The following is a 25337-nucleotide window of genomic DNA, read 5'->3' as shown; positions in this document are numbered from 1 at the left end:
GTCCTGCTGGAAGCTGTGAAGGCCCAACCTAGCCAGGGATGCTGATCCTGAGCTGTGCCTCCAAGCTGCGGCTGCTGGAGGGGATGCTACGGCGGGGCCTGCCTGACACGCTGCTGGTGACCAGGACTCGCCCGTCACTGCAGGGCCGAACCCTCCCACCCTCGGGCTGGGCAGAGAGCAGGGGAAAGTCCCTCGGAGTCCCCTGGGTGATGGGGCACATATTGGGCTGGGGTGCAATCCCCTGGGTCGGGGGTACATGGAGGGCTGGCCCCTCCACCTGGTCAGGGGGTAGCAGTTTGGGGGGCAGACCCTTTCTGCAGGTCGGGGGGCAGCAGTTCAGGGGCTGGGAAGGCTCTCATAGATCCACAGGGGATGTGCTGTACCACAGCCTGTCACCAGGCCCCTGGGAGCGACCCCTGGAGTGGGCCGGGGCCCGAGGCTGCACACAGCTCACAGGGGCAGGGCCACCTCCACCACTGGGCCTTTGACACCAGCCCTCCCATCTCTCTCCGTGGCTCCCTGCAGCGAGTGCAGCCGAGCCAGACGCCCGCGAGAGGCTTGGACCAGGTCCCTGCGGTGGGTGTTGGCAGAGACCCCGGCAGCCTTTGCAAAACACAGGAGCGGTTCATTAGTCCCCTGGCTACAGACTCCTCAGGTTAGCACAGGGAATCAAAGGTTAAGCCACAGCCCAGCCTGGCCAAGCCTGGGCAATGAGCCAGCCAAGACGTCACGGTCCCCATGGCTGGCTCTGGCTCTGTCCCGTTGTTCTTAGGCCAAGGTGACAGCTGCTGAGACCCCCCAAAAGCCGGCTCTTAGCCCCGTGTCCTGACCCCTCTCGGCCGCTGTTCTTCAGCTGGGGGCCTCTCGGCTGCAGAGCCGTAAGGGGGGAATCTCGCTCGCTCGGTGTGAACGTCAAACCCAGCCACTGGGGTTCCATGGTCTCTCCAGACCCTCCTGGTGCGTGTGTAGTTTATTCCCTTGGTTAATGATGCTGGTCTCCAGCCAGGCTGTTACATGAGTCACAACCCGTCCATTCCCTTCACACGCTGCACGGAGCAGTACAGGACACAGAGGGAAACTGAGGCACACATGGGCCTCAGAAAGATACTACAGAAAGCTTCTACTTTGTCACACAGGCCCCCTGCCCTGGGTTGGGGTAGCAGCAGGAGGGCAGGGCCCTCCCCCAGGTTAGAGGTAGTGGGGGAGCCTCCTCCTGGGCCTCCTCCTCACTCGCCCCCTGCCTCCATAAGTCCATACCCAGCACCAATGCCTGCTGCTCACCCAGAGTAGCCGCCAGGGCTTGCCCATTGAATCAGAGCACAAGCAGGCTCTGTGCCAGCCAATCTCAGTCTGGGCAGGCTTTGCATAAGCCAATGAACATGTGGGCGGCTCCATGGCAGCCAATCACAGTGTAGGACAGCTGGGTGCCTGCAAATCATGGCTCTGACCACCACCACCTCCCATCCCCCAGTTCTGAAATTCCTCCTGGTCCTCGCCATGGCTCTGACTCCTTCCTCCTGCCCCAGCTACACCCTTGATAAAATGGCCATTTTTGTAATATTTGTATGAACCCTATGTGTGCCTCAGTTTCCCCTGGCTACCCAGTGGGGGAAGGAGATTGATTTTGCTCGCACTGCTAAGTGACACAGGCAGTTTGCTTTCAGTTAGTGGCAGGGGTGGGATACTGAATGTGCCAGTAGCAAAGCACAGTCCATCAAAGGAAACAGCAAGAAAATGGTGTGTAACCACCACCCTAAGATCCACATCACAAACCTGTGCAAGGAGAAAGGGCGAACCGTTGGGAAGTTCAACAGGACGCAGCTGATTGCAGGCTGGAGAAGGGTGACAGGACTCAGCGGCAGGTTCCAGACGCAGGTGGGGTTTGATGAGGGTCCGAGAGTGACAGAAGCAGCAGCAGGGTGTCCTCACAACCTGGTTCCCCTCCAATGGTTTTGAAGCGGTAGGAGTTAGCGTGGAAAGCAAAGGCGCTAGCAGACTGTGAGAGGGAACCAGCTGGCTGTGAGAAGCAGCAAAAACGTGAAGAAATGCAGCAAAAGCTTGATCTGGAGGCGAGAGAACCCATCAAGGGGTAAGTGGGCAAAGGCCCCAGGGATGCTGGATTCCGCAGGGAGCTGGATACCAAATTATCTGTTTAAGGAGGAGGAGGGGCTGTAGACACCAACCTCACTGCCTTTGAGAAGGGTTGTGATTTGAACCTGGCTGACCCTGCAGACCGGCTCTGCTGTCTCACCCCCATACTCAGTCCCTCAAAGCCACAGAGCCGTACAGCCAGATGGACGGCGTTAATACTGGGGGCTGGGAACTGTTAGAAAAGGCTCCACTGCTTATGTTTGAGCTGACACCTGAGGTTTATATAAAAGAGTTTTGGGATGTGCAAGAGACCCAGGGTGGGACCTAAATGGAAGCCACCTGGCTACTGGGAGAAGCCCTCCCGACGGCTCCGATCCCAGTGCGATCACAGGACTCGGAGGGGCTGACGCTGTGGCCAAGGGAGCCAGCTCGCAGCCTGCTCTCCCTGGGGTAACAGAGTCACAACTGAACCTGATTGGAGCTGAGACCCCAGCTGAGCATGGGCAGACACTGGCAGAGCATGGCAAAGCTTAAGACCTGGAATTGCAGCCTGCCAGCAGGGGGGTCCTGGCCTGGGGTGAGGGCAACAGGTTAACCCCAGGAGGGGAAATGGATTCCTGGTGTACACACAGCCCTGGGGTTGGGACACAACCAGCATAGGGGAGCCCCCTGCATCACCAGACCCTGGGACACCAGTGCCCCAGAGACAAGGCCAGCCTTGTGGGGGGACACACCTACACCCATCCCCCAAATGCTCAAGGGGTCACTCCCTACCCCAGCTGAGGGGTCAGGACACCCCAGTGAAATTTCCAGAGGCAGGTATAAATATGTAAGCAAGAATCAGGATAGAGATAACGAGGTTTTTATAGGGGTGGGTGTCACCTCCCTCTGAGGGAGGAATAAAGTGTCCTTAAGAAACTTGTTGAAATCAACTCAGATCCCCAAAGGGGCCAGAGAGACAAGGCAAGTGCTGCCGACTCCTGGATTTCCTGCCTCTCAGCCGGGAGGCTGAGCAGAGACCCCAGCTCGAAAGCACAGGACTGGGAGGTGGGGGGTGCTGGACAAAGATGGAGGCTCTCACCTGGAGCTGGCCAAGGAGGTCAGACGGAGACAGAGACAGCCTGGAAAGGGTCTGTCACTCCAGCTTGGCTGGACCCCGGCTGACCACAATGGACACTGCTTTACCCCCCGTTCTCTCTGCTGACCTAAGGCCGCTCCGTGACTCATAAACTGGCCTGGCTCGACAATGCTGCCGGGTGTCACTGCAAACCCAGGCTGGGGTGTGGGAGCCCCTGAAAAGTGGCCAGGTCTCTCCATGGGTCTGGCTCAGTGGGAGGCACCGGGCAGAGCTCGCGGGGTGGAGCAGGAGGGCTGGAGCCCAGAGGCTCCATCTCAGAGGCCCTGGCCTGCCCTGCAGGAAGAGTGGGGCCCCCTGGGGGGGCTGGCACTTTGAGGGCTCCTCCAAGGGGCAGAGTAAAAGCTGGGGCCCAGCACCAATCCTGGGGAACTGGGACATCCCCAGACTCTGACCCCTGTGTCTTGGCAGGTCTACGGCACTGTGATGCATGTGAACCGCGGGAACCCGGCTGGCCAGGAGGTGCTGGTGGATTCATGGCCAGAGTTCAAAATGGTCCTCACCCGGCCACGCAGAGAAGTGCGGCCTTTGCTGGGCCCCTCCCATCTGCCCCGATCCTCCTCGCCTGACACCATCACCGTCCCGCCTCCCCTCCCGACTTCCTTGCCCCTTTCCTGCTTGGTGTCATCTCTACCCTCCCCATCCTGGCTGCCCCACCTCCCCACAGCTTGTCTCCCTTTCTGCTGCCCAGACCCCATCCAATTCTTCCCTAAGCCCCCTGGCTCTGTTCACAGGGCCCCTTCACCCACCCGCAAAATCATACTTGGTGCTGCAGGCAGAGGCTGTGCTCACCCCCAGGCAGTGTTCCCCTTGCAGGTGGCGCGGGACCCAAGTGATTTTTTCACCAATTTGTACATGGCCTTTTACCGGGACGAGGGCGCCTGCCGGGCCCTGCTGGGGAACAGCCGCGCCGTGGACTGGGGCCAGGCCTTCCTGATCCTGGGTGAGCCCCTCCAGCCCTGCTCCATCCAGCACCTGCCACATGGGGGGCAGGACCGCTCCCCTCCCCCACAGGCCAATAGCCCTGAGGAGCTGGCCCAGGCCCCTCTCCCCACATAGGCGAACAGCCCTAAGGGGTCCACCTGAGTCCCTGCCCATCCCCCACAGGCCAATAGCCCCAAGGAGCTCGCCTGGGCCCCTTCTCCATCCAGACCCAGGATCCCGAATGCGCCAAGCTTGGGAACCCCCAGTTGGGTCATGCCGGCTCACAGTGGCCCTTGGCCCCTCCCTGCTGCTCTCCCCCACCAAGCTGGGCCCCCCACATCCATGGGCACCTTTCGGGAGGCCCCTGCTGACAGCGCACGGCTGTCCCTGCAGGGCTGCAGGACGGGGTATATGAGACCATCAGGGACATCGCCAGGGCCAGGGGCCTTGAGATGGAGACGTATCTATACCGGCCACTGCTGCACCCAGACCCGCCTGCCATGCCCCAGTACCGGTAGGTGCCCCCAGATATGGGGGTGTGAGAGAATGGGGCAATGCACACAACCAGCCTGTGCTAGATGGAAGGGGGAGCGGGGCTGGGGGAAGGGAAGGACCCCGGGGTGCCAGGCCAGAGGCCTCCATTGTGCCCCAGATCTGGTGTCAATGAGTTCCCCAGGCTAAGGGTGCTGGCAAACTGAGGCTATCACCACAGCCCCAGGCCTTGGGCACATGCTGCCAAGGATTTCCCATCCTGCTCCGGGGCAGGGCTGAGTCAGCCCTAGAGCTTCGCCGGGGGCAGGGGCAGCCCAAGGACCCTCCTTGGCCCCAGGATGGGGAGAGCAGGGGGAGGGGCAGCCTGTAACCTTCCCTATCCTGGGACGGGCAGCCAGGGGTCCTTGATCCCAGAGCTGTCCCCTCTGAGGGGAGGGGGCTCCAAGCACAGAGCCCCCTGGTCCCCCTTTCCCTGTCAGTGGGTAGGTCCCCGGGCATGGGGTTCGCTGCCCACTGAGCCCTGGTGCTTTCATGTCAGGAGCTGAGCTTAGCCACGGCCCATCGGCAGCGATGGCTCTGCTGGGGCTGGACTGGGCCCTGTCAGACAGCCCCTGTGCTGAGGCCGCGGGAGTGTGTCGATCCCCTCCCCACGGAGGTCACCTTCCCCCCATGTGCTGCCTCCTGGCTTGATCCCCTCCCCCCTCCCACCCCGGGTCTATCGCCCCTCAGCCTCAAACCCCTTCTTCCTGTGCCAGGCCAGCCCCTCTCCAGCCTCCCTGCCCTCCATGGGGGGCACTGGGAGGAGTGTTATGTGGGCTAGAGCCACCCCAGGATTTGCCATAGCCTCCCCTCCCAGTGCAAAGGCCAAATGTTACGCAGCAGTAGGGGTGGCAATGCCATACCACGCCCCCCGTAGCTGTGGGCTGCTGCTGGCGGTGGCGCTGCCTTCAGAGCTTGGTGGCACAACCCTCCCCCACAGGATACTTTCCATGCCCCCCCACCCCAGTTTGGGATTCAGCAAACCTCCCCCCCCACAAAAAAAATTTTCTGTCTAGCCCAGCTCAGCCCCACAACCGGGAAGAGGATGGCGCCGCCGGACCCTGCTCCCCTCCTATGCCATGTCATACCAGCTCAATCCCTGCCCCCCAAGCTGGGTCAATGTCCCCCTGTGGTCACACCTCCCATGTTGGGTCGCTCCGCACTCCCCTCCCCTAGACTTACCCCTTCCCCTGCCCATGCTGTTCCTATTTACCCCCCACACCCGTCCACACTCACCCCCTCCCCTTGCCAGGTCAATCTCCACAGTGCTCACCCCCGCCCCCACATGTCTCTCATCCCCTGCCCTGTCTTGCAGGCCTGACAGGGGGCTCAGGCTGGCCCCCGTGTCCCCCGACCACGCCATGCTGCTCAGAGACACCTGGACGTTTGGGCGGAACAGCTGGAGCCTGCGCTACCTGAGCCTCCTGATCCGCCACTTCCCCAGTGCCTGCCTGCTGGACCCTGAGGGGACCCCCATCTCCTGGTGCCTCAGCGCCCCGCTAGCTTTCCTGACACACGGTTACACCCTCCCGGAGCATCGTGGCCAGCACCACGCGAGGCCCGTGGTGGGGATGCTGGCGGCACAGTTGCATGCCCGCGGCTTCCCTGTTTACACCGGGGTGCTGCCCCACAACGAGCCTTCGCTGCACGCCCTGCAATGCCTCGGCTTCCACATCCTGCCTGGGGTGTTCTACCAGCTGGTGGTGAGGCCCGGGTTTGCCCAGTCCCAGCCAGCCAGCGCCGTGGACTCAGCCCAGGACCCTGCGCCCAGCTCTGGGGAATGGCCACGCACCTAATAGCACAGGGGGAGAGGAGAGGCAGAGAAGGGGACACGGCCTAGAGCCCTGCACCCAGCTCTGGGGGACAGCCACGCTCTGCCAGCACGTAGCCCTGGGGGAGGGGAGGAGATGGGGACATGGCCCAGCCATGCCCAGGGACCTGCCACCCCCGAGAAGGGGACACATTGACCAGCCACCAGGGGAGCTCAGCTGTCAGCCCTTGGGAAGCTGGGGCCTGGTGGAGGAGAGTAGCTCATGCTCCATTATCCCCTGGCAGTCAGGGCTCAGCAGGGGGCGCTCTCCGCTCACAGTGCTGCCTCCGTGCCCTGTGCTGTGGGCTCAGCAGGGGGCGCTCTCCCACTCCCACTCCCTTCCCCACTGTACAGCCCTGCTGGGCCCGAACACAGGGAGGAGCATCCGCTCTTCTCCCTTCCCCCAGAATGGACGTCCTCAGCCCTGGGCAGGCGACCTGCCCCCTGTCAGCCCCAGTGCACAGGCTGCTCCTCCCCATGTAGCTGGTCCCAGTCACCCTGAAATAAGGCAGCTTTGGGCTGTTAGAAAGGTGATCCGAGCTGTCACCTCCAGAGAAAGGGAAGAGCCTAGAAGATTTAAAGAAAACTTAGTTTGGTAGCATCCTGTCTGGCAAGAACTCACCAATAGCTGGGGTGTGAAATCCTCATTTCTTTGTTGTTCTGTCACTGTAGTCCCCACTTCCCTATTGTTTGTCTGTATAATCTCTGCCTGGTTCTGTGATTGTTTCTGTCTGCTGTGTAATTAATTTTGTTGGGTGTAAACCAATTAAGGTGGTGCGATATAATTGGTTAAATAATCATGTTACAATATGTTAACATTCGTTATTTAAATTTCAGTAAAATAATTGGTTAAAATATGGCTAAGCAGAACTCAAGTTTTACTATATAGTCTGCAGTCAATCAGGAAGTAAAGGGAGGGAATGGAAACAGGGACACAGGCACGGCTCTGTGGTGTCAGAGGTGGGAAGGGGGACACTGAGAAAAACAATTGAAATCATTTCTAGCTAAAAGTTCATCCCAATAAACATCGAATTGTTTGCACCTTCACGGACGTGTCTGGGGTGATGCACATGGGCGTTACCGGACTGGCAGAAACCGACCCATGTCAATGGAGGAGCCGAGAGGACAGTGGGAACCCCAAGCACTGACCAATCAAGACGCAGCGGAAGCCCCAGCAGGCTGACCGTGTGAACCCAGCATGCTTTGCTAGGGCAGGACAACGGACCGAGAGGAGACAGGAGGGGTGATAAGACCTTGGCTCACAGAGACACAGCAGCTCTGCCCTGGGGCTGACAGATGGAGACAGCAGCTGGGCTGGGTAGACCCCTCACATTGGGTGCACTGAATGCTGGCCGAGCCCCTGTCTCTCTGCACTGAGCTAAGGATGCGCACCTCCTGCAGCCAGGTGACTCATCCTTGGTTTGCACAGGCTGGCCGCTGTCGCTGCAGATCCTCACTGGGAGCATCACGTCCTGAAGGGGCCCAGGACAAGTCTCTGGCAGGAGTCTGGCTTTGGCTGCATTTGCTGCAGGGAGACAGGGATCGCTGGTGCCGAAGGCCCAGTTTCAGAGTTGCTGAGGCCACATACAAGATGGCACCACCTGGAATTCAAAATGGAGATTGGGAGCGCAAACAACACTGAAACAAGCGTTTAACATTAAACTTGGACTAGAAACTCGCACATTCTTACAGAGCTGTGCCTAGGGTTGCCAGGTTTGGTTGGACGTATTCCTGAAAGTTTCATCACATGACATAACAGATTAATCTTTAATTCCTGGAGGGTTGGCAATCGTAGATGCACTGTGACTGGTTCGGTCACAGAGACCCCCTTGGGGCTGCCACCTGATGTCCTGAGACTACCTCTGAGCCCGTTTGCCCTGCCAGCTTGGGTCTCCAGTATCCTGTCTTGTTGAGCCAGACACGCCAGTCTAGTTCAACACAAACCTCCAGGTTTGAATCACGTGCCCCCAAAGCTGCAGACTTAACTGAAAACAGCTTAAGAAGTGTTCCTGTCTCTAGCACCCAGACATCCAGTTCCCAATGGGATCCAAAGCCCCAATGAATCCGTTTTACTCTGTATAAAGTTTATACAGGGTAAACTCATAAATTGTCCGCCCCCTATAATACTGATAGAGAGATATGAACAGCTGTTTGCTCCCCCAGGAATTAATTACTTGCTCTGGGTTACTTAATAAGTAAAAAGTGATTTTATTACATATAAAAAGTGGGATTTAAGTGGTTCCAAGCAAAAACAGACAGAACAAAGTAAGTTACCAAGCAAAATAAAACAAAACACACAGATCTAAGCCTAATGCAGTAGGAAACTAAATGCAGGTAAATCTCACCCTCAGAGATGTTCCAATAAGCTTCTTTGACAGACTAGACTCATTCCTAGTCTGGGTCCAACAATTACTCACACCCCCATAGGTACTGTCGTTTTTTCCAGTTTCTTTCAGGCATCTCTTTGGGATGGAGAGGCTACCTCTTCAGCCAGCTGAAGACAAAATGGAGGGGCTTCCAGGGCCTTATATAGTCTTTCTCTTGTGCCACATCACAGCCACACAATGGGGTCTCTAGCCACCTGGGCAAGTCACCTGTCTATGAACGATTCAGCTTTTTGCAGGCCCACGCCATTGTTTACATGTTAGTTTGAATATTCCCAGGAAAGGTCAGATGGGGATTGGTGTCTCTCAAAGTCCATTGTTAGTTAAGTGCTCCAATACTTGAATAGCCCCTTCACACTATGTTTACCAAATCTGCCTCACCTGCTTCCTACAGCAACGATCACGTCCCTCAATATGCTGGCCATGCTCCTACTTATACAGCCCAAAATGCCGTTAGCCTTCTTGGCAACAAGGGCACACTGTCGACTCATATCCAGCTTCCCATCCACCATAGCCCCTAGGCCCTTTTCTGCAGAACTGCTGCCTAACCACTTGGTCCCTAGTCTGCAGCAGTGCATGGGATTCTTCCATCCTAAGTGCAGGACTCTGCACTTGTCCCTGTTAAACCTCATCAGATTTCTTTTGGCCCAATCCTCTAATTTGTCTAGGTCCATCTGTATCCTATCCCTACCCTCCAGCATATCTACCACTCCTCCCAGTTTAGAGTCATCTGCAAACTTGCTGAGAGTACAATCCACGCCATCCTCCAGATCATTAATGAAGATATTGAACAAAACCGTCCCCAGGACCGACCCTTGGGGCACTCTGCTTGAAACCAGCTGCCAAGTGGACATGGAGCCATTGATCATTACCCATTGAGCCTGATGATTTAATCAGATTTCTATCCACTTTATAGTCCATTCATCCAGCCTATACTTCTTTAACTTGCTGTCAAGATTACTGTGGGAGACCGTCCACTGCTTTCCCGTCATCCGCAGAGCTGGTTATCTTGTCATAGAAGGCAATTAGGTTAGTCAGGCTGACTGTTCCTGATCACTTTCTTCTCCTCAAAGTGCTTCAAAATTGATTCCTTAAGGACCTGATCCATGCTTTTTCCAGGGACTGAGGTGAGGCTGATGGCCTGTAGTTCTCTGAATCCTCCTTCTTCCCTTTTTTAAAGATGGGCACTACATTAGCCTTTTTCCAGTCATCCGGGACCTCCCTCAATCACCATGAGTTTTCAAAGATAATGGCCAGTGGCTCTGCAATCACATCTCCCAACTCCTTTAGCAACCTCGGATGCAGCGCATCCGTCCCCATGGACTTGTGCTCGTCCAGCTTTTCTAAATAGTCCTGAACCACTTCTTTCTCCACAGAGGGCAGAAACACTTGGAAAACATTTGCAGCTGAGATTCAGGAGAGAGAGTACTGAAGGATGCTCCCTGGTGCTTTTTCCTCCCCTGTTGGAGTTTCTTTTGTTTCCCTTCCTGCTTGATGACTCTGTTTGTTGCTTAAATGTAAATTAAGTAGAGCCCCCATTCCTTTGTTGAGACAGGCCTGTTTGCCAGCCTCAGGTTAGAGCACGTGTTAACACCACAAAGGGGAATCTTATCACTTCACGTACAATGCTGCCACACACATATTTTATCAGGGCAATACTGACCGGCAAATTATACATTTACAAATAATACCTTGCAAGGTTGTACAAAGATTATTACAACAGTGGGTACGGTGTGAACACAAGGGTACATTCTGTCACAATCCCCTATCTTCCCCCTCTCAGTCCTTTGTTCACCAGGTGGGGGTCTTTTCTCAGCTTCCCTGAAATCCATAAACCATGGGGACTTGCGTTGTCTCTCTGGTCCCTTTGTTGATGTGGGTCAAATTCAACTAGTTCCTTAATGATTCTCTCCTCCACCCAGACAGGGAAGTGATGCCCACCTATGCCTCATAGCCTGCCCTGAGAGCAAACTTTCTCCCTTTTTTCCCCACGGGGTAACACTGCAGCACAGAGGGGAAACTGAGGCACATACAGGGGTCATAAAATACTACAAAAATTCCCACTTTGTCGCAGGGACCAATCCCTTGGTTTCCCCCCTCCTCGCCCCCCCACTGGCTGATCTGACCCAAAGTGGCTCTATTCACCATGTCTTCCAGGAGGCTGGGGCTTTCAAATGTGATGAGAAGGCCCAAGCTGAATCCTGGTATGTTATAGGAAATGCATTTCCTGCTGTGGGGCGCTCACAGTCAGGGTCATTGGGGCCCCATTGCGCTGGGTGCGGGCGGATACACAGTGATCTCCCTCGGAGCAGACTGTCTCCAGGGCAAGAAGCTCACACGGCTTCACCTTCCTGGGTCTCTCCTTGGAGCATTCAGCATCCTCTGCCCCTTCGTGTGCTTCCCAGGCGGGGTCCTGGGGAAGCCACAGGGTCCTGCACCCCCACTTCGCAGTCAGACGTGACTCTCAGCCAGCCAGTAAAGCAGAGGTTTATTCAATGACAGGAACACGCTCTAAAACAGAGCTTGTAGGTACAGCGAACGGGACCCCTCGGCCGAGTCCATTTTAGGGGGCAGTGAGCCAGACCGCCACGTCTGCATTTCACTCCTCATCCCCAGCCAGCTCCAGCCTGAAAACCCGCTCCAGCCCCTCCTTCTCTGCTCAGTTCCTTTCCCAGGCCCAGAGGTCACCTGACCTCTTTGTCTCCAACACCTTCAGTTGGCACCTTTGCAGAGGAGGGGCCCAGGCCATCAGTTGCTAGGAGACAGAGTGTCAGGCATTTATGTGCACTGGCCCTTTGCTATGCAGCAATCACACACCCTTATTCCACCACCTAGATACTTAAGAGCTGCATAGGGGACACTGAGGCACCAACACAGTATTCAGAGAAAACATTAAGAACGTTCCCAGATCGTCACAGGCTGTCACCGCCTCTGGGCTCCAGGACTGGCAGACTCTGTTAATGGTTCATTTGCTCAAGGATAAGAGGCTAGAGCAGCCCTGGAAGGAGAGAGAGGCAGGGACCTGGCAGCTCCACAGACACCCAGGAATTGCTCCTTCCCCTGGCACGGAGTCACCCCAGGTGAGTGGGACCGTAGCCCTGTACGGGCAGCCCTGGCATCACATGGCCTTAGAGCAGCCTTCTTATTGTGGGGTATCTGGTGAGCACAGGGGCTGCACCCAGACTGGTGAGTTATTGTAGGGTCACTGGTGAGCACAGGGGCTGCACCCAGACTGGTGAGTTATTGTAGGGTCTCTGGTGAGCACAGGCACTGCACACAGACTGGTGAGTTATGGTAGGGTCTCTGATGAACACACAGGGGGCCATGCAGATACTGTTAAGTTATTGTAGGGTCTCTGGTGAGCACAGGCGCTGCGCACAGACCGGTTAGGTAGTATAAGGTCTCTGGTGAACACACAGGGGGCTGTGCACAGACTGGTGAGCTGTTGTGGGGTCTACACAGTGTTTGCTATTTTGGCAGGGCTGGGAGCTGGCAGCTGGTCTCTGGGGTTGGGAGGAGACAGTCAGAGGGAACTGATGGGTCTCCTGCCCCACAGGTGTCCCTTGCACTGTCCTGCTGGAAGCTGTGAAGGCCCATCCCAGCCAGCAATGCTGATCCTGAGCTGTTCCTCCAAGCTGCGGCTGCTGGAGGGGATGCTATGGCGGGGCCTGCCTGACATGCTGCCGGTGACCAGGACTCGCCCGCCACCGCAGGGCCGAACCCTCCCACCCTCAGGCTGGGCAGAGAGCAGGGGAAAGTCCCTCGGAGTCCCCTGGGTGATGGGGTACAGATTGGGCTGGGGTGCAATCCCCTGGGTCGGGGGTACGTGGCGGGCTGGCCCCTCCACCTGGTCAGGGGGTAGCAGTTTGGGGGGCAGACCCTTTCTGAAGGTCAGGGGTCATCAGTTCAGGGGCTGGGCAGGCTCTCATAGATCCACAGGGGATGTGCTGTACCCCAGCCTGTCACCAGACCCCTGGGAGTGACCCCCTGGAGTGGGCCAGGGCCCGAGGCTGCACACAGCTCACAGGGGCAGGGCCGCCACCTTCACCACTGGGCCTTTGACACCAGCCCTCCCATCTCTCCCCGTGGCTCCCTGCAGCGAATGCAGCCGAGCCAGACGCCCGTGGGAGGCTTGGACCGGGCCCCTGCGGTGGGTGTTGGCAGAGACCCCGGCAGCCTTTGCAAAACACAGGAGCGGTTCATTAGTCCCCTGGCTACAGACTCCTCAGGTTAGCACAGGGAATCAAAGGTTAAGCCACAGCCCAGCCTGGCCAAGCCTGGCCAATGAGCCAGCCAAGATGTCGCAGGCCCCATGGCTGGCTCCTTAGAGGAGGAAACACCCCAGCCTTGGGCTGGAACTGCCCTGTTTTAAGTGATTTGTCCTGAATTGGCACTGTCAGTTGGGTCCTGCCAGAACCGCATCGTCACAGTGCTCGTCCAGCTTTTCTGAATAGTCCTGAACCACTTCTTTCTTCACAGAGGGCAGAAACACTTGGAAAACATTTGCAGCTGAGATTCAGGAGAGAGAGTCTGTACTGAAGGATGCTCCCTTGTGCTTTTTCCTCCCCTGTTGGAGTTTCTTTTGTTTCCCTTCCTGCTTGATGACTCTGTTGCTTAAATGTAAATTAAGCCGAGCACCCCTTCCTTTGTTGAGACAGGCCTGTTTGCCAACCTCAGGTTAGAGCACATGTTAACACCATAAAGGGGAATCTTATCACTTTACGTACATTGTTGTCACACACATATTTTATCATGGAAATACTGACTGGCAAATTATACATTTACAAATAATATCTTGCAAGGTTGTACAAAGATTATTACAACAGTGGGTACGGTGTGAACACAAGGGTACTTTCTGTCACAATCCTGTATCTTCCCCCTCTCAGTCCTTTGTTCACGAGGTGGGGACTTTTCTCAGCTTCCCTAAAATCCATAAACCATGGGAATTTGCCTTGTCGCTCTGGCTTCCTTTCCCCAGAGCTCCCTCGACCTCTGCCCAGAGCAAAATCCCAATCAACTGTGCCGTGCAGCTGCAGGGATATCACCGCCTCTGGGTTCCAGGACTGGCAGACTCTGTTAATGGTTCATTCGCTCGGGGATAAGAGTCTGGAGCAGCCCCAGAAGGAGAAAGAGCCAGGGACCTGGCAGCTCCACAGACACCCAGGAACTGCTCCTTCCCCTGGCACGGAGTCACCCCAGGTGAGTGGGACCGTAGCCCTGTGCGGGCAGCTCTGGCATCACATGGCCTTAGAGCAGCCTTCTTATTGTGGAGTATCTGGTGAGCACAGGGGCTGCACCCAGACTGGTGGGTTATTGTAGGGTCTCTGGTGAGCACCGGCGCTGGGCACAGACTAGTGAGTTATTGTAGGGTCTCTTGTGAGCACAGGGGCTGCACCCAGACTGGTGAGTTATTGTAGGGTGTCTTGTGAGCACAGGGGCTGCGCACAGACTGGTGAGTTATGGTAGTGTCTCTGGGGAGCACGGGGACCATGCACAGACTGGTGAGCTATGCTAGTGTCTCGGTGAGCACGGGCACCATGCACAGACTGGTGAGTTATGGTAGTTTCTCTGGTGAGCACAGGCGCTGCGCACAGACCGGTTAGGTTAGGTAGTGTAAGGTCTCTGGTGAACACACGGGGGGCTGCGCACAGACTGGTGAGCTGTTGTGGGGTCTACACAGTGTTTGCTATTTTGGCAGGGCTGGGAGCTGGCAGCTGGTCCCTGGGGTTGGGAGGAGACAGTCAGAGGGAACTGATGGGTCTCCTGCCCCACAGGTGTCCCTCGCATTGTCCTGCTGGAAGCTGTGAAGGCCCAACCCGGCCAGCGATGCTGATCCTGAGCTGTGCCTCCAAGCTGCGGCTGCTGGAGGGGATGCTACGGCGGGGCCTGCCTGACACGCTGCCGGTGACCAGGACTTGCCCGTCACTGCAGGGCCGAACCCTCCCACCCTCGGGCTGGGCAAAGAGCAGGGGAAAGTCCCTCGGAGTCCCCTGGGTGATGGGGCACATATTGGGCTGGGGTGCAATCCCCTGGGTCGGGGGTACATGGAGGGCTGGCCCCTCCACCTGGTCGGGGGTAGCAGTTTGGGGGGAAGACCCTTTCTGCAGGTCGGGGGGCAGCAGTTCAGGGGCTGGGCAGGCTCTCATAGATCCACAGGGGATGTGCTGTACCCCAGCCTGTCACCAGGCCCCTGGGAGCGACCCCTGGAGTGGGCCAGGGCCCGAGGCTGCACACAGCTCACAGAGGCAGGACCGTGACCTCCACCACTGGGCTTTTGACACCAGCCCTCCCATCTCTCTCCGTGGCTCCCTACAGCGAGTGTAGCTGAGCCAGACGCCCGCGAGAGGCTTGGACCGGGCCCCTGCGGTGGGTTTTGGCAGAGCCCCCGGCAGCCTTTGCAAAACACAGGAGCGGTTCATTAGTCCCCTGGCTACAGACTCCTCAGGTTAGCACAGGGAATCAAAGGTTAAGCCACAGCCCAGCCTGGCCAATGAGCCAGCCAAGACGTCATGGTCCCCATGGCTGGCTCTGGCTCTGTCCCGTTGTTCTTAGGCCAAGGTGACAGCTGCTGAGACCCTGCAAAAGCCGGCTCTTAGCCCCGTATCCTGACCCCTCGGGGCCGCTGTTCTTCAGCTGGGGGCCTCTCGGCTGCAGAGCCGTAAGGGGGGAATCTCGCTCGCTCGGTGTGAACGTCCACCCCAGCCACTGGGGTTTCCATGGTCTCTCCAGACGCTCCTGGCACGTGTGTAGTTTATTCCCTTGGTTAATGATGCTGGTCTCCAGCCAGGCTGTTACATGAGTCACAACCCGTCCCTCCCCTTCACACGCTGCGCAGAGCAGTACAGGACGCAGAGGGCAACTGAGGTACACATGGGACTCAGAAAGATACTACAGAAAGCTTCTACTTTGTCACACAGGCCCCCTGCCCTGGGTTGGGGTAGCAGCAGGAGGGCAGGCCCCTCCCCCAGGTTAGAGGTAGTCAGGGAGCCTCCCCGTGAGCCATCTCCTCACTTGCCCCCTGCCTCCATAAGTCCATACCCAGCACCAATGCCTGCTGCTCACCCAGCGTAGCCGCCAGGACTTGCCCATTGAATCAGAGCACAAGCAGGCTCTGTGCCAGCCAATCTCAGTCTGGGCAGGTTTTGCGTAAAGCTAATGAACATGTGGGCAGCTCCATGGCAGCCAATCACAGTGTAGGACAGCTGGGTGCCTGCCAATCATGGCTCTGACCACCAGCACCTCCCATCCCCCAGTTCTGAAATTCCTCCTGGTCCTCGCCATGGCTCTGACTCCTTCCTCCTGCCCCAGCTACACCCTTGATAAAATGGGCATTTTTGTAATATTTGCATGAATCCTATGTGTGCCTCAGTTTCCCCTGGCTACCCAGTGGGGGAAGGAGATTGATTTTGCTCGCACTGCTAAGCGACACAGGCAGTTTGCTTTCAGTTAGTGCCAGCAGTGGGCTACTGAATGTGCCAGTAGCAAAGCACAGTCCGTCAAAGGAAACAGCAAGAAAATGGTGTATAACCACCACCCTACGATCCACATCGCAAACCTGTGCAAGGAGAAAGGGCGAACCGTTGGGAAGTTCAACAGGACGCAGCTGATTGCAGGCTGGAGAAGGGTGACAGGACTCAGCGGCAGGTTCCAGACGCAGGTGGGGTTTGATGAGGGTCCGAGAGTGACAGAAGCAGCAGCAGGGTGTCCTCACAACCTGGTTCCCCTCCAATGGATTTGAAGCGGTAGGAGTTAGCGTGGAAAGCAAAGGCGCTAGCGCTAGGGAACCAGCTGGCTGTGAGAAGCAGCAAAAACGTGAAGAAATGTAGCAAAAGCTTGATCTGGAGATGTGGAGGCGAGAGAACCCATCAAGGGGTAAGTGGGCAAAGGCCCCAGGGATGCTGGATTCCGCAGGGAGCTGGATACCAAATTGTCCGTTTAAGGAGGAGGAGGGGCTGTAGACACCAACCTCACTGCCTTTGAGAAGGGTTGTGATTTGAACCTGGCTGACTCTGCAGACCGGCTCTGCTGTCTCACCCCCATACTCGGTCCCTCAAAGCCACAGAGCCGTACAGCCAGATGGGCGGCGTTAATACTGGGGGCTGGGAACTGTTAAAAAAGGCTCCACTGCTTATGTTTGAGCTGACACCTGAGGTTTACATAAAAGAGTTTTGGGATGTGCAAGAGACCCAGGGTGGGACCTAAATGGAAGCCACCTGGCTACTGGGAGAAGCCCTCCCGACGGCTCCGATCCCAGTGCGATCACAGGACTCAGGGAGGCTGAGGCTGTGGCCAAGGGAGCCAGCTCACAGGCTGCTCTTCCTGGGGAAACAGAGTCACAGCTGAACCGGATTGGAGCTGAGACCCCAGCTGAGCATGGGCAGACACGGGCAGAGCATGGCAAAGCTTAAGACCTGGAATTGCAGCCTGCCAGCAGGGGGGTCCTGGCCTGGGGTGAGGGCAACAGGTTAACCCCAGGAGGGGAAATGGATTCCTGGTGTACACACAGCCCTGGGGTTGGGACACAACCAGCGTAGGGAAGCCCCCTGCATCACCAGACCCTGGGACACCAGCGCCCCAGAGACATGGCTGGGCTAAGACCAGCCTTGTGGGGGGACACACCTACACCCATCCCCCAAATGCTTAAGGGGTCACTCCCTACCCCAGCTGAGGGGTCAGGACACCCCAGGGAAATTTCCAGAGGCAGGTATAAATATGTAAGCAAGAATCAGGATAGAGATAACGAGGTTTTTATAGGGGTGGGTGTCACCTCCCTCTGAGGGAGGAATAAAGTGTCCTTAAGAAACTTGTTGAAATCAACTCAGATCCCCAAAGGGGCCAGAGAGACAAGGCAAGTGCTGCCGACTCCTGGATTTCCTGCCTCTCAGCCGGGAGGCTGAGCAGAGACCCCAGCTTGAGAGCACAGGACTGGGAGGTGGGGGGTGCTGGACAAAGATGGAGGATCTCACCTGGAGCTGGCCAAGGAGGTCAGACGAGACAGAGACAGCCTGGAAAGGGTCTTTCACTCCAGCTTGGCTGGGCCCCGGCTGACCGCAATGGATACTGCTTTACCCCCCGTTCTCTCTGCTGACCTAAGGCTGCTCCGTGACTCATAAACTGGCCTGGCTCGACAATGCTGCCGGGTGTCACTGCAAACCCAGGCTGGGGTGTGGGAGCCCCCGAAGAGCGGCCAGGTCTCTCCAGGGGTCTGGCTCAGTGGGAGGCACCGGGCAGAGCTCGTGGGGTGGAGCAGGAGGGCTGGAGCCCAGAGGCTCCATCTCAGAGGCCCTGGCCTGCCCTGCAGGAAGAGTGGGGCCCCCTGGGGGGCTGGCACTTTGAGGGCTCCTCCAAGGGGCAGAGTAAAAGCTGGGGCCCAGCACCGATCCTGGGGACACAGGACATCCCCAGACTCTGACCCCTGTGTCTTGGCAGGTCTACGGCGCTGTGATGCATGTGAACCGCGGGAACCCGGCTGGCCAGGAGGTGCTGATGGATTCATGGCCAGAGTTCAAAATGGTCCTCACCCGGCCACGCAGAGAAGTGCGGCCTTTGTTGGGCCCCTCCCAACTGCCCCGCTCCCCTCCCCCGCCTGACACCATCACTGTCCCACTCCCCTCCCCGACTTCCTTGCCCCTTTCCCTGCTTGGTGTCATCTCTACCCCTCCCCATCCTGGCTGCCCCACCTCCCCACAGCTTGTCTCCCCTTTCTGCTGCCCAGACCCCCCCATCCAATTCTTCCCTAAGCCCCCTGGCTCTGTTCACAGGGCCCCTTCCCCCCACCTCAATCTCTTACTTGGGGCTGGAGGCAGAGGCTGTGCTCACCCCCAGGCAGTGTCCCCCTTGCAGGTGGCGCGGGACCCAAGTGATTTTTTCACCAATTTGTACACGGCCTTTTACCGGGACGAGGGCGCCTGCCGGGCCCTGCTGGGGAACAGCCGCGCCGTGGACTGGGGCCAGGCCTTCCAGATACTGGGTGAGCCCCTGAAGCCCTGCTCCATCCAGCACCTGCCACATGGGGGGCAGGACCGCTCCCCTCCCCCACAGGCCAATAGCCCTGAGGAGCTGGCCCAGGCCCCTCTCCCCACATAGGCGAACAGCCCTAAGGGGTCCACCTGAGTCCCTGCCCATTCCCCACAGGCCAATAGCCCCAAGGAGCTCGCCTGGGCCCCTTCTCCATCCAGACCCAGGATCCCGAATGCGCCAAGCTTGGGAACCCCCAGTTGGGTCATGCCGGCTCACAGTGGCCCTTGGCCCCTCCCTGCTGCTCTCCCCCACCAAGCTGGGCCCCCCACATCCATGGGCACGTTTTGGGGGGCCCTGCTGACAGCGCATGGCTGTCCCTGCAGGGCTGCAGGACGGGGTATATGAGACCATCAGGGACATCGCCAGGGCCAGGGGCCTTGAGATGGAGATGTATCCGCACCGGCCACTGCTGCACCCAGACCCGCCTGCCATGCCCCAGTACCGGTAGGTGCCCCCAGATATGGGGTGTGTGAGAGAGAATGGGGCAATGCACACAACCAGCCTGTGATAGATGGAGGGGGGAGCGGGGCTGGGGGAAGGGAGGGACCCTGGGGTGCCAGGCCAGAGGCCTCCATTGCGCCCCAGATCTGGTGTCAATGAGTTCCCCAGGCTAACGGTGCTGGCAGAGTGAGGCCATCACCACAGCCCCAGGCCTTGGGCACATGCTGCCAAGGATTTCCCATCCTGCTCCGGGGCAGGGCTGAGTCAGCCCTAGAGCTTCGCCAGGGGGCAGGGGCAGCCCAGCCTGGCCAAGGAACCTCCTTGGCCCCAGGATGGGGAGAGCAGGGGGAGGGGCAGCCTGTAACCCTTCCATATCCTGGGACGGGCAGCCAGGGGTCCTTGACCCCAGAGCCGTCCCCTCTGAGGGGAGGGGGCTCCAAGCACAGAGCCCCCTGGTCCCCCCTTCCCTGTCAGCGGGTAGGTCCCCGGGCAGGGGGTTCGCTGCCCACTGAGCCCTGGTGCTTTCATGTCAGGAGCTGAGCTTAGCCACGGCCCATCGGCAGCGATGGCTCTGCTGGGGCTGGACTGGGCCCTGTCAGACAGCCCCTGTGCTGAGGCCGCGGGAGTGTGTCGATCTCCTCACCCCCGGGGGTCACCTTCCCCCCATGTGCTGCCTCCTGGCTTGATCCCTTCCCCCCTCCCACCCGGGATCTATCGCCCCTCAGCCTCACCCCCCTTCTCCCTGTGCCAGGTCAGTCCCACTCCAGCCTCCCTCCCCTCCATGGGGGGCACGGAGGGGAGCGTTATGGGGGCTATAGTCACCCAGGATTTGCCATAGCCTCCTCTCCCAGTGCAAAGGCCAAATGTTATGCAGCAGGAGGGGTGGCAATGCCATACCACGCCCCCCGTAGCTCTGGGCTGCTGCTGGCGGTGGCGCTGCCTTCAGAGCTTGGTGGGCCCCCCCCCCCCCCCAGGATCCTTCCCAGGCCCCACCACCCCCGTTTGGGATTCAGCAAACCACCCCCACCCCCCACAAAAAAATTTTTCTGTCTAGCCCAGCTCAGCCCCACAACCGGGAAGAGGATGGTGCCGCCGGACCCTGCTCCCCTCCTATGCCATGTCATACCAGCTCAATCCCTGCCCCCTAAGCTGGGTCAATGTCCCCCTGTGGTCACACCTCCCATGTTGGGTCGCTCCCCACTCCCCTCCCCTAGACTTACCCCTTCCCCTGCCCATGCTGTTTCTATTTACCCCCCACACCCTTCCACACTCACCCCCTCCCCTTGCCAGGTCAATCTCCACTGTGCTCACCCCCCGCCCCCCACATGTCTCTCATCTCCCTGCCCTGTCTTGCAGGCCTGACAGGGGGCTCAGGCTGGCCCCCGTGTCCCCCGCCCACGCCCTGCTGCTCAGAGACACCTGGACGTTTGGGGAGAACAGATGGAGCCTGCGCTACCTGAGCCTCCTGATCCGCCATTTCCCCAGCGCCTGCCTGCTGGACCCTGAGGGGACCCCCATCTCCTGGTGCCTCAGTGCCCCGCTAGCTTTCCTGACACACGGTTACACCCTCCCGGAGCATCGTGGCCAGCACCACATAAGGGCCGTGTTGGGGATGCTGGCGGCACAGTTGCATGCCCGCGGCTTCCCTGTTTACACCGGGGTGCTGCCCCACAACGAGCCTTCGCTGCACACCCTGCAACGCCTCGGCTTCCGCATCCTGCCTGGGGTGTTCTACCTGCTGGTGGTGAGGCCCGGGTTCGCCCAGTCCCAGCCAGCCAGTGCCCTGGACTCGGCCCAGGACCCTGCGCCCAGCTCTGGGGAACGGCCACACACCCAATAGCACAGGGGGAGGGGAGAGGCAGAGAAGGGGACACGGCCTAGAGCCCTGCACCCAGCTCTGGGGGACAGCCACGCTCTGCCAGCACATAGCCCTGGGGGAGGGGAGGAGATGGGGACATGGCCCAGCCCTGCCCAGGGACCTGCCACCCCCGAGAAGGGGACACACTGACCAGGCACCAGGGGAGCTCAGCTGTCAGCCCTTGGGAAGCCGGGGCCTGGTGGAGGAGAGTAGCTCATGCTCCATTATCCCCTGGCAGTCAGGGCTCAGCAGGGGGCGCTCTCCGCTCACAGTGCTGCCTCCGTGCCCTGTGCTGTGGGCTCAGCAGGGGGCGCTCTCCCACTCCCGCTCCCTTCCCCACTGTAGAGCCCTGCTGGGCCTGAACACAGGGAGGAGCATCCGCTCTTCTCCCTTCCCCCAGAATGGACGTCCTCAGCCCTGGGCAGGCGACCTGCCCCCTGCCAGCCCCAGTGCACAGGCTGCTCCTCCCCATGTAGCTCCTCCCAGCTGCAGCCCCAGTGGGCCATGGGGTTGGGGGGAGGGGACTCCCCACACACAGAAGACGTGCAGGTGCATGCAGGACCTTGTGGCTTCCCCAGGACCCCGCCTGGGCGGACTCACTGTGGGAAGCGCATGGAGGGGCAGATGCTGAATGCTCCAAGGTCAGACCCAGGAAGGTGAAGCCGTGTGAGCTTCTTGCCCCGGAGACAGTCTGCTCCAAGGGAGAGGAGGCTCCCCAACGTCCTGACTGGCTTTGTGGGGAGCAGTTCCAGAGCATCGCCCGGGGACTCCATGTCATGAGAGAGAGAGGGAAACACATTGAACAAGGAGACCGCGCGCCCTGCCACAGCCCAGACCTCCATTCCCAGACACAGGGGGCTGCCTCTGCCCCGATTCCCCGCACCGAGCCTGCACGCTGGGCTCCACCAGGACCTGAAACCCAAACTGCCCCTAAGTGGCTCGCGGCCGCTGCTAGGACCCGGGACAAAGAACCCAAACCCAACCTTCTCCGGCCCACTATAATGGGAAGTCTGGAACACTAATTAAAAAAGAGGTGGAGAGTTAGGATACAGATATTCAGGCCTGTCGGCAAAGGCCTAGACTTTAAGAATGTAGGTGTATTCTTATCACTTAGCTAGTTATAGGGGTACAGAACGAGAATCAAAATCACAGTCTGCCTGTTTATAGGCCTTCTCTCGCTGTGCTAGTCTGAGGCCCTGTTCTTAGCCTAAGGCCTTTGGCTAAGCAGCAAAGGCAGCCATAAGCTGGGAAGCAAACGGTCACGTCCTCACCAGTCACCCTGAAATAAGGCAGCTTTGGGCTGTTAGAAAGGTGATCCGAGCTGTCACCTCCAGAGAAAGGGAAGAGCCTAGAAGATTTAAAGGAAACTTAGTTTGGTAGCATCCTGTCTGGCAAGAACTCACCAATAGCTGGGGTGTGAAATCCTCATTTCTTTGTTGTTCTGTCACTGTAGTCCCCCACTTCCCTATTGTTTGTCTGTATAATCTTTGCCTGGTTCTGTGATTGTTTCTGTCTGCTGTGTAATTAATTTTGTTGGGTGTAAACCAATTAAGGTAGTGGGATATAATTGGTTAAATAATCATGTTCCAATATGTTAACATTCGTTATTTAAATTTCAGTAAAATAATTGGTTGAAATATGGCTAAGCAGAACTCAAGTTTTACTATATAGTCTGCAGTCAATCAGGAAGTAAAGGGAGGGAATGGGAACAGGGACACAGGCACGGCTCTGTGGTGTCAGAGGTGGGAAGGGGGACACTGAGAAAAACAATTGAAATCATTTCTAGCTAAAAGTTCATCCCAATAAACATCGAATTGTTTGCACCTTCACGGACGTGTCTGGGGTGATGCACATGGGCGTTACCGGACTGGCAGAAACCGACCCATGTCAATGGAGGAGCCGAGAGGAAAATGGGAACCCCAAGCACTGACCAATCAAGACTCAGCGGAAGCCCCAGCACGCTGACCGTGTGAACCCAGCATGCTTTGCTAGGGCAGGACAACGGACCGAGAGGAGACAGGAGGGGTGATAAGACCTTGGCTCACAGAGACACAGCAGCTCTGCCCTGGGGCTGACAGATGGAGACAGCAGCTGGGCTGGGTAGACCCCTCATACTGGGTGCACTGAATGCTGGCCGAGCCCCTGTCTCTCTGCACTGAGCTAAGGATGCTCACCTCCTGTAGCCAGGTGACTTATCCTTGGTTTGCACAGGCTGGCCGCTGTCGCTGCAGATCCTCACTGGGAGCATCACGTCCTGAAGGGGCCCAGGACAAGTCTCTGGCAGGAGTCTGGCTTTGGCTGCATTTGCTGCAGGGAGACAGGGCTCGCTGGTGCCGAAGGCCCAGTTTCAGAGTTGCTGAGGCCACATACAAGATGGCACCACCTGGAATTCAAAATGGAGATTGGGAGCGCAAACAACACTGAAACAAGCGTTTAACATTAAACTTGGACTAGAAACTCACACATTCTTACAGAGCTGTGCCTAGGGTTGCCAGGTTTGGTTGGACGTATTCCTGAAAGTTTCATCACATGACATAACAGATTAATCTTTAATTCCTGGAGGGTTGGCAATCCTAGATGCACTGTGACTGGTTCGGTCACAGAGACCCCCTTGGGGCTGCCACCTGATGTCCTGAGACTACCTCTGAGCCCGTTTGCCCTGCCAGCTTGGGTCTCCAGTATCCTGTCTTGTTGAGCCAGACACGCCAGTCTAGTTCAACACAAACCTCCAGGTTTGAATCACGTGCCCCCAAAGCTGCAGACTTAACTGAAAACAGCTTAAGAAGTGTTCCTGTCTCTAGCACCCAGACATCCAGTTCCCAATGGGATCCAAAGCCCCAGTGAATCCGTTTTACTCTGTATAAAGTTTATACAGGGTAAACTCATAAATTGTCTGCCCCCTATAATACCGATAGAGAGTTCTGCACAGCTGTTTGCTCCCCCAGGAATTAATTACTTGCTCTGGGTTACTTAATAAGTAAAAAGTGATTTTATTACATATAAAAAGTGGGATTTAAGTGGTTCCAAGCAATAACAGACAGAACAAAGTAAGTTACCAAGCAAAATAAAACAAAACACACAGATCTAAGCCTAATGCAGTAGGAAACTAAATGCAGGTAAATCTCACCCTCAGAGATGTTCCAATAAGATTCTTTGACAGACTAGACTCATTCCTAGTCTGGGTCCAACAATTACTCACACCCCCATAGGTACTGTCGTTTTTTCCAGTTTCTTTCAGGCATCTCTTTGGGATGGAGAGGCTACCTCTTCAGCCAGCTGAAGACAAAATGGAGGGGCTTCCAGGGCCTTATATAGTCTTTCTCTTGTGCCACATCACAGCCACACAATGGGGTCTCTAGTCACCGGGCAAGTCACCTGTCTATGAACGATTCAGCTTTTTGCAGGCCCACGCCATTGTTTACATGTTAGTTTGAATATTCCCAGGAAAGGTCAGATGGGGATTGGTGTCTCTCAAAGTCCATTGTTAGTTAAGTGCTCCAATTACTTGAATAGCCCCTTCACACTATGTTTACCAAATCTGCCTCACCTGCTTCCTACAGCAACGATCACGTCCCTCAATATGCTGGCCATGCTCCTACTTATACAGCCCAAAATGCCGTTAGCCTTCTTGGCAACAAGGGCACACTGTCGACTCATATCCAGCTTCCCATCCACCATAGCCCCTAGGCCCTTTTCTGCAGAACTGCTGCCTAACCACTCGGTCCCTAGTCTGTAGCAGTGCATGGGATTCTTCCATCCTAAGTGCAGGACTCTGCACTTGTCCTTGTTAAGCCTCATCAGATTTCTTTTGGCCCAATCCTCTAATTTGTCTAGGTCCATCTGTATCCTATCCCTACCCTCCAGCATATCTACCACTCCTCCCAGTTTAGAGTCATCTGCAAACTTGCTGAGAGTACAATCCACACCATCCTCCAGATCATTAATGAAGATATTGAACAAAACCATCCCCAGGACCGACCCTTGGGGCACTCTGCTTGAAACCAGCTGCCAACTGGACATGGAGCCATTGATCATTACCCATTGAGCCTGATGATTTAATCAGATTTCTATCCACTTTATAGTCCATTCATCCAGCCTATACTTCTTTAACTTGCTGTCAAGATTACTGTGGGAGACCGTCCA

At 57.2% G+C, this 25337-nt stretch overlaps 2 protein-coding genes across 2 annotated transcripts; both read left to right on the top strand.

Annotated features, from left to right (window-relative positions):
- The first annotated feature begins 23 nt into the window (after positions 1–23).
- Positions 24–6477, top strand: LOC120404049 (glycine N-acyltransferase-like protein 3). The gene is made up of 5 exons (XM_039536057.1): positions 24–116; positions 3638–3745; positions 4043–4169; positions 4544–4664; positions 5997–6477. Exons 1-5 carry the CDS (start codon positions 39–41, stop codon positions 6475–6477), a joined length of 915 nt encoding a protein of 304 aa, XP_039391991.1. The 5' UTR covers positions 24–38.
- Positions 6478–14686: 8209 nt separating this feature from the next.
- Positions 14687–21176, top strand: LOC120404048 (glycine N-acyltransferase-like protein 3). The gene is made up of 5 exons (XM_039536056.1): positions 14687–14779; positions 18305–18412; positions 18719–18845; positions 19219–19339; positions 20693–21176. Exons 1-5 carry the CDS (start codon positions 14702–14704, stop codon positions 21174–21176), a joined length of 918 nt encoding a protein of 305 aa, XP_039391990.1. The 5' UTR covers positions 14687–14701.
- Positions 21177–25337: the final 4161 nt, after the last annotated feature.

This window comes from Mauremys reevesii, linkage group 4 (genome assembly GCF_016161935.1).
Source record: "Mauremys reevesii isolate NIE-2019 linkage group 4, ASM1616193v1, whole genome shotgun sequence".
Lineage (NCBI taxonomy): Eukaryota > Metazoa > Chordata > Testudines > Geoemydidae > Mauremys > Mauremys reevesii.
The sequence above is the reverse complement of the archived record's forward strand: the minus strand, read 5'-3'. Positions and strand labels throughout refer to the sequence as shown.

Coding starts and splice junctions, on each gene's coding strand:
- LOC120404049 (XM_039536057.1), top strand. CDS start 39: ATGCTGATCCTGAGCTGTGCCTCCAAGCTGCGGCTGCTGGAGGGGATG. Junction 3,746..4,042: donor TCACCCGGCCACGCAGAGAA/GTGCGGCCTTTG, acceptor TTCCCCTTGCAG/GTGGCGCGGGACCCAAGTGA. Junction 4,170..4,543: donor CCAGGCCTTCCTGATCCTGG/GTGAGCCCCTCC, acceptor CTGTCCCTGCAG/GGCTGCAGGACGGGGTATAT.
- LOC120404048 (XM_039536056.1), top strand. CDS start 14,702: ATGCTGATCCTGAGCTGTGCCTCCAAGCTGCGGCTGCTGGAGGGGATG. Junction 14,780..18,304: donor GCCTGCCTGACACGCTGCCG/GTGACCAGGACT, acceptor GTGTCTTGGCAG/GTCTACGGCGCTGTGATGCA. Junction 19,340..20,692: donor CCTGCCATGCCCCAGTACCG/GTAGGTGCCCCC, acceptor CCTGTCTTGCAG/GCCTGACAGGGGGCTCAGGC.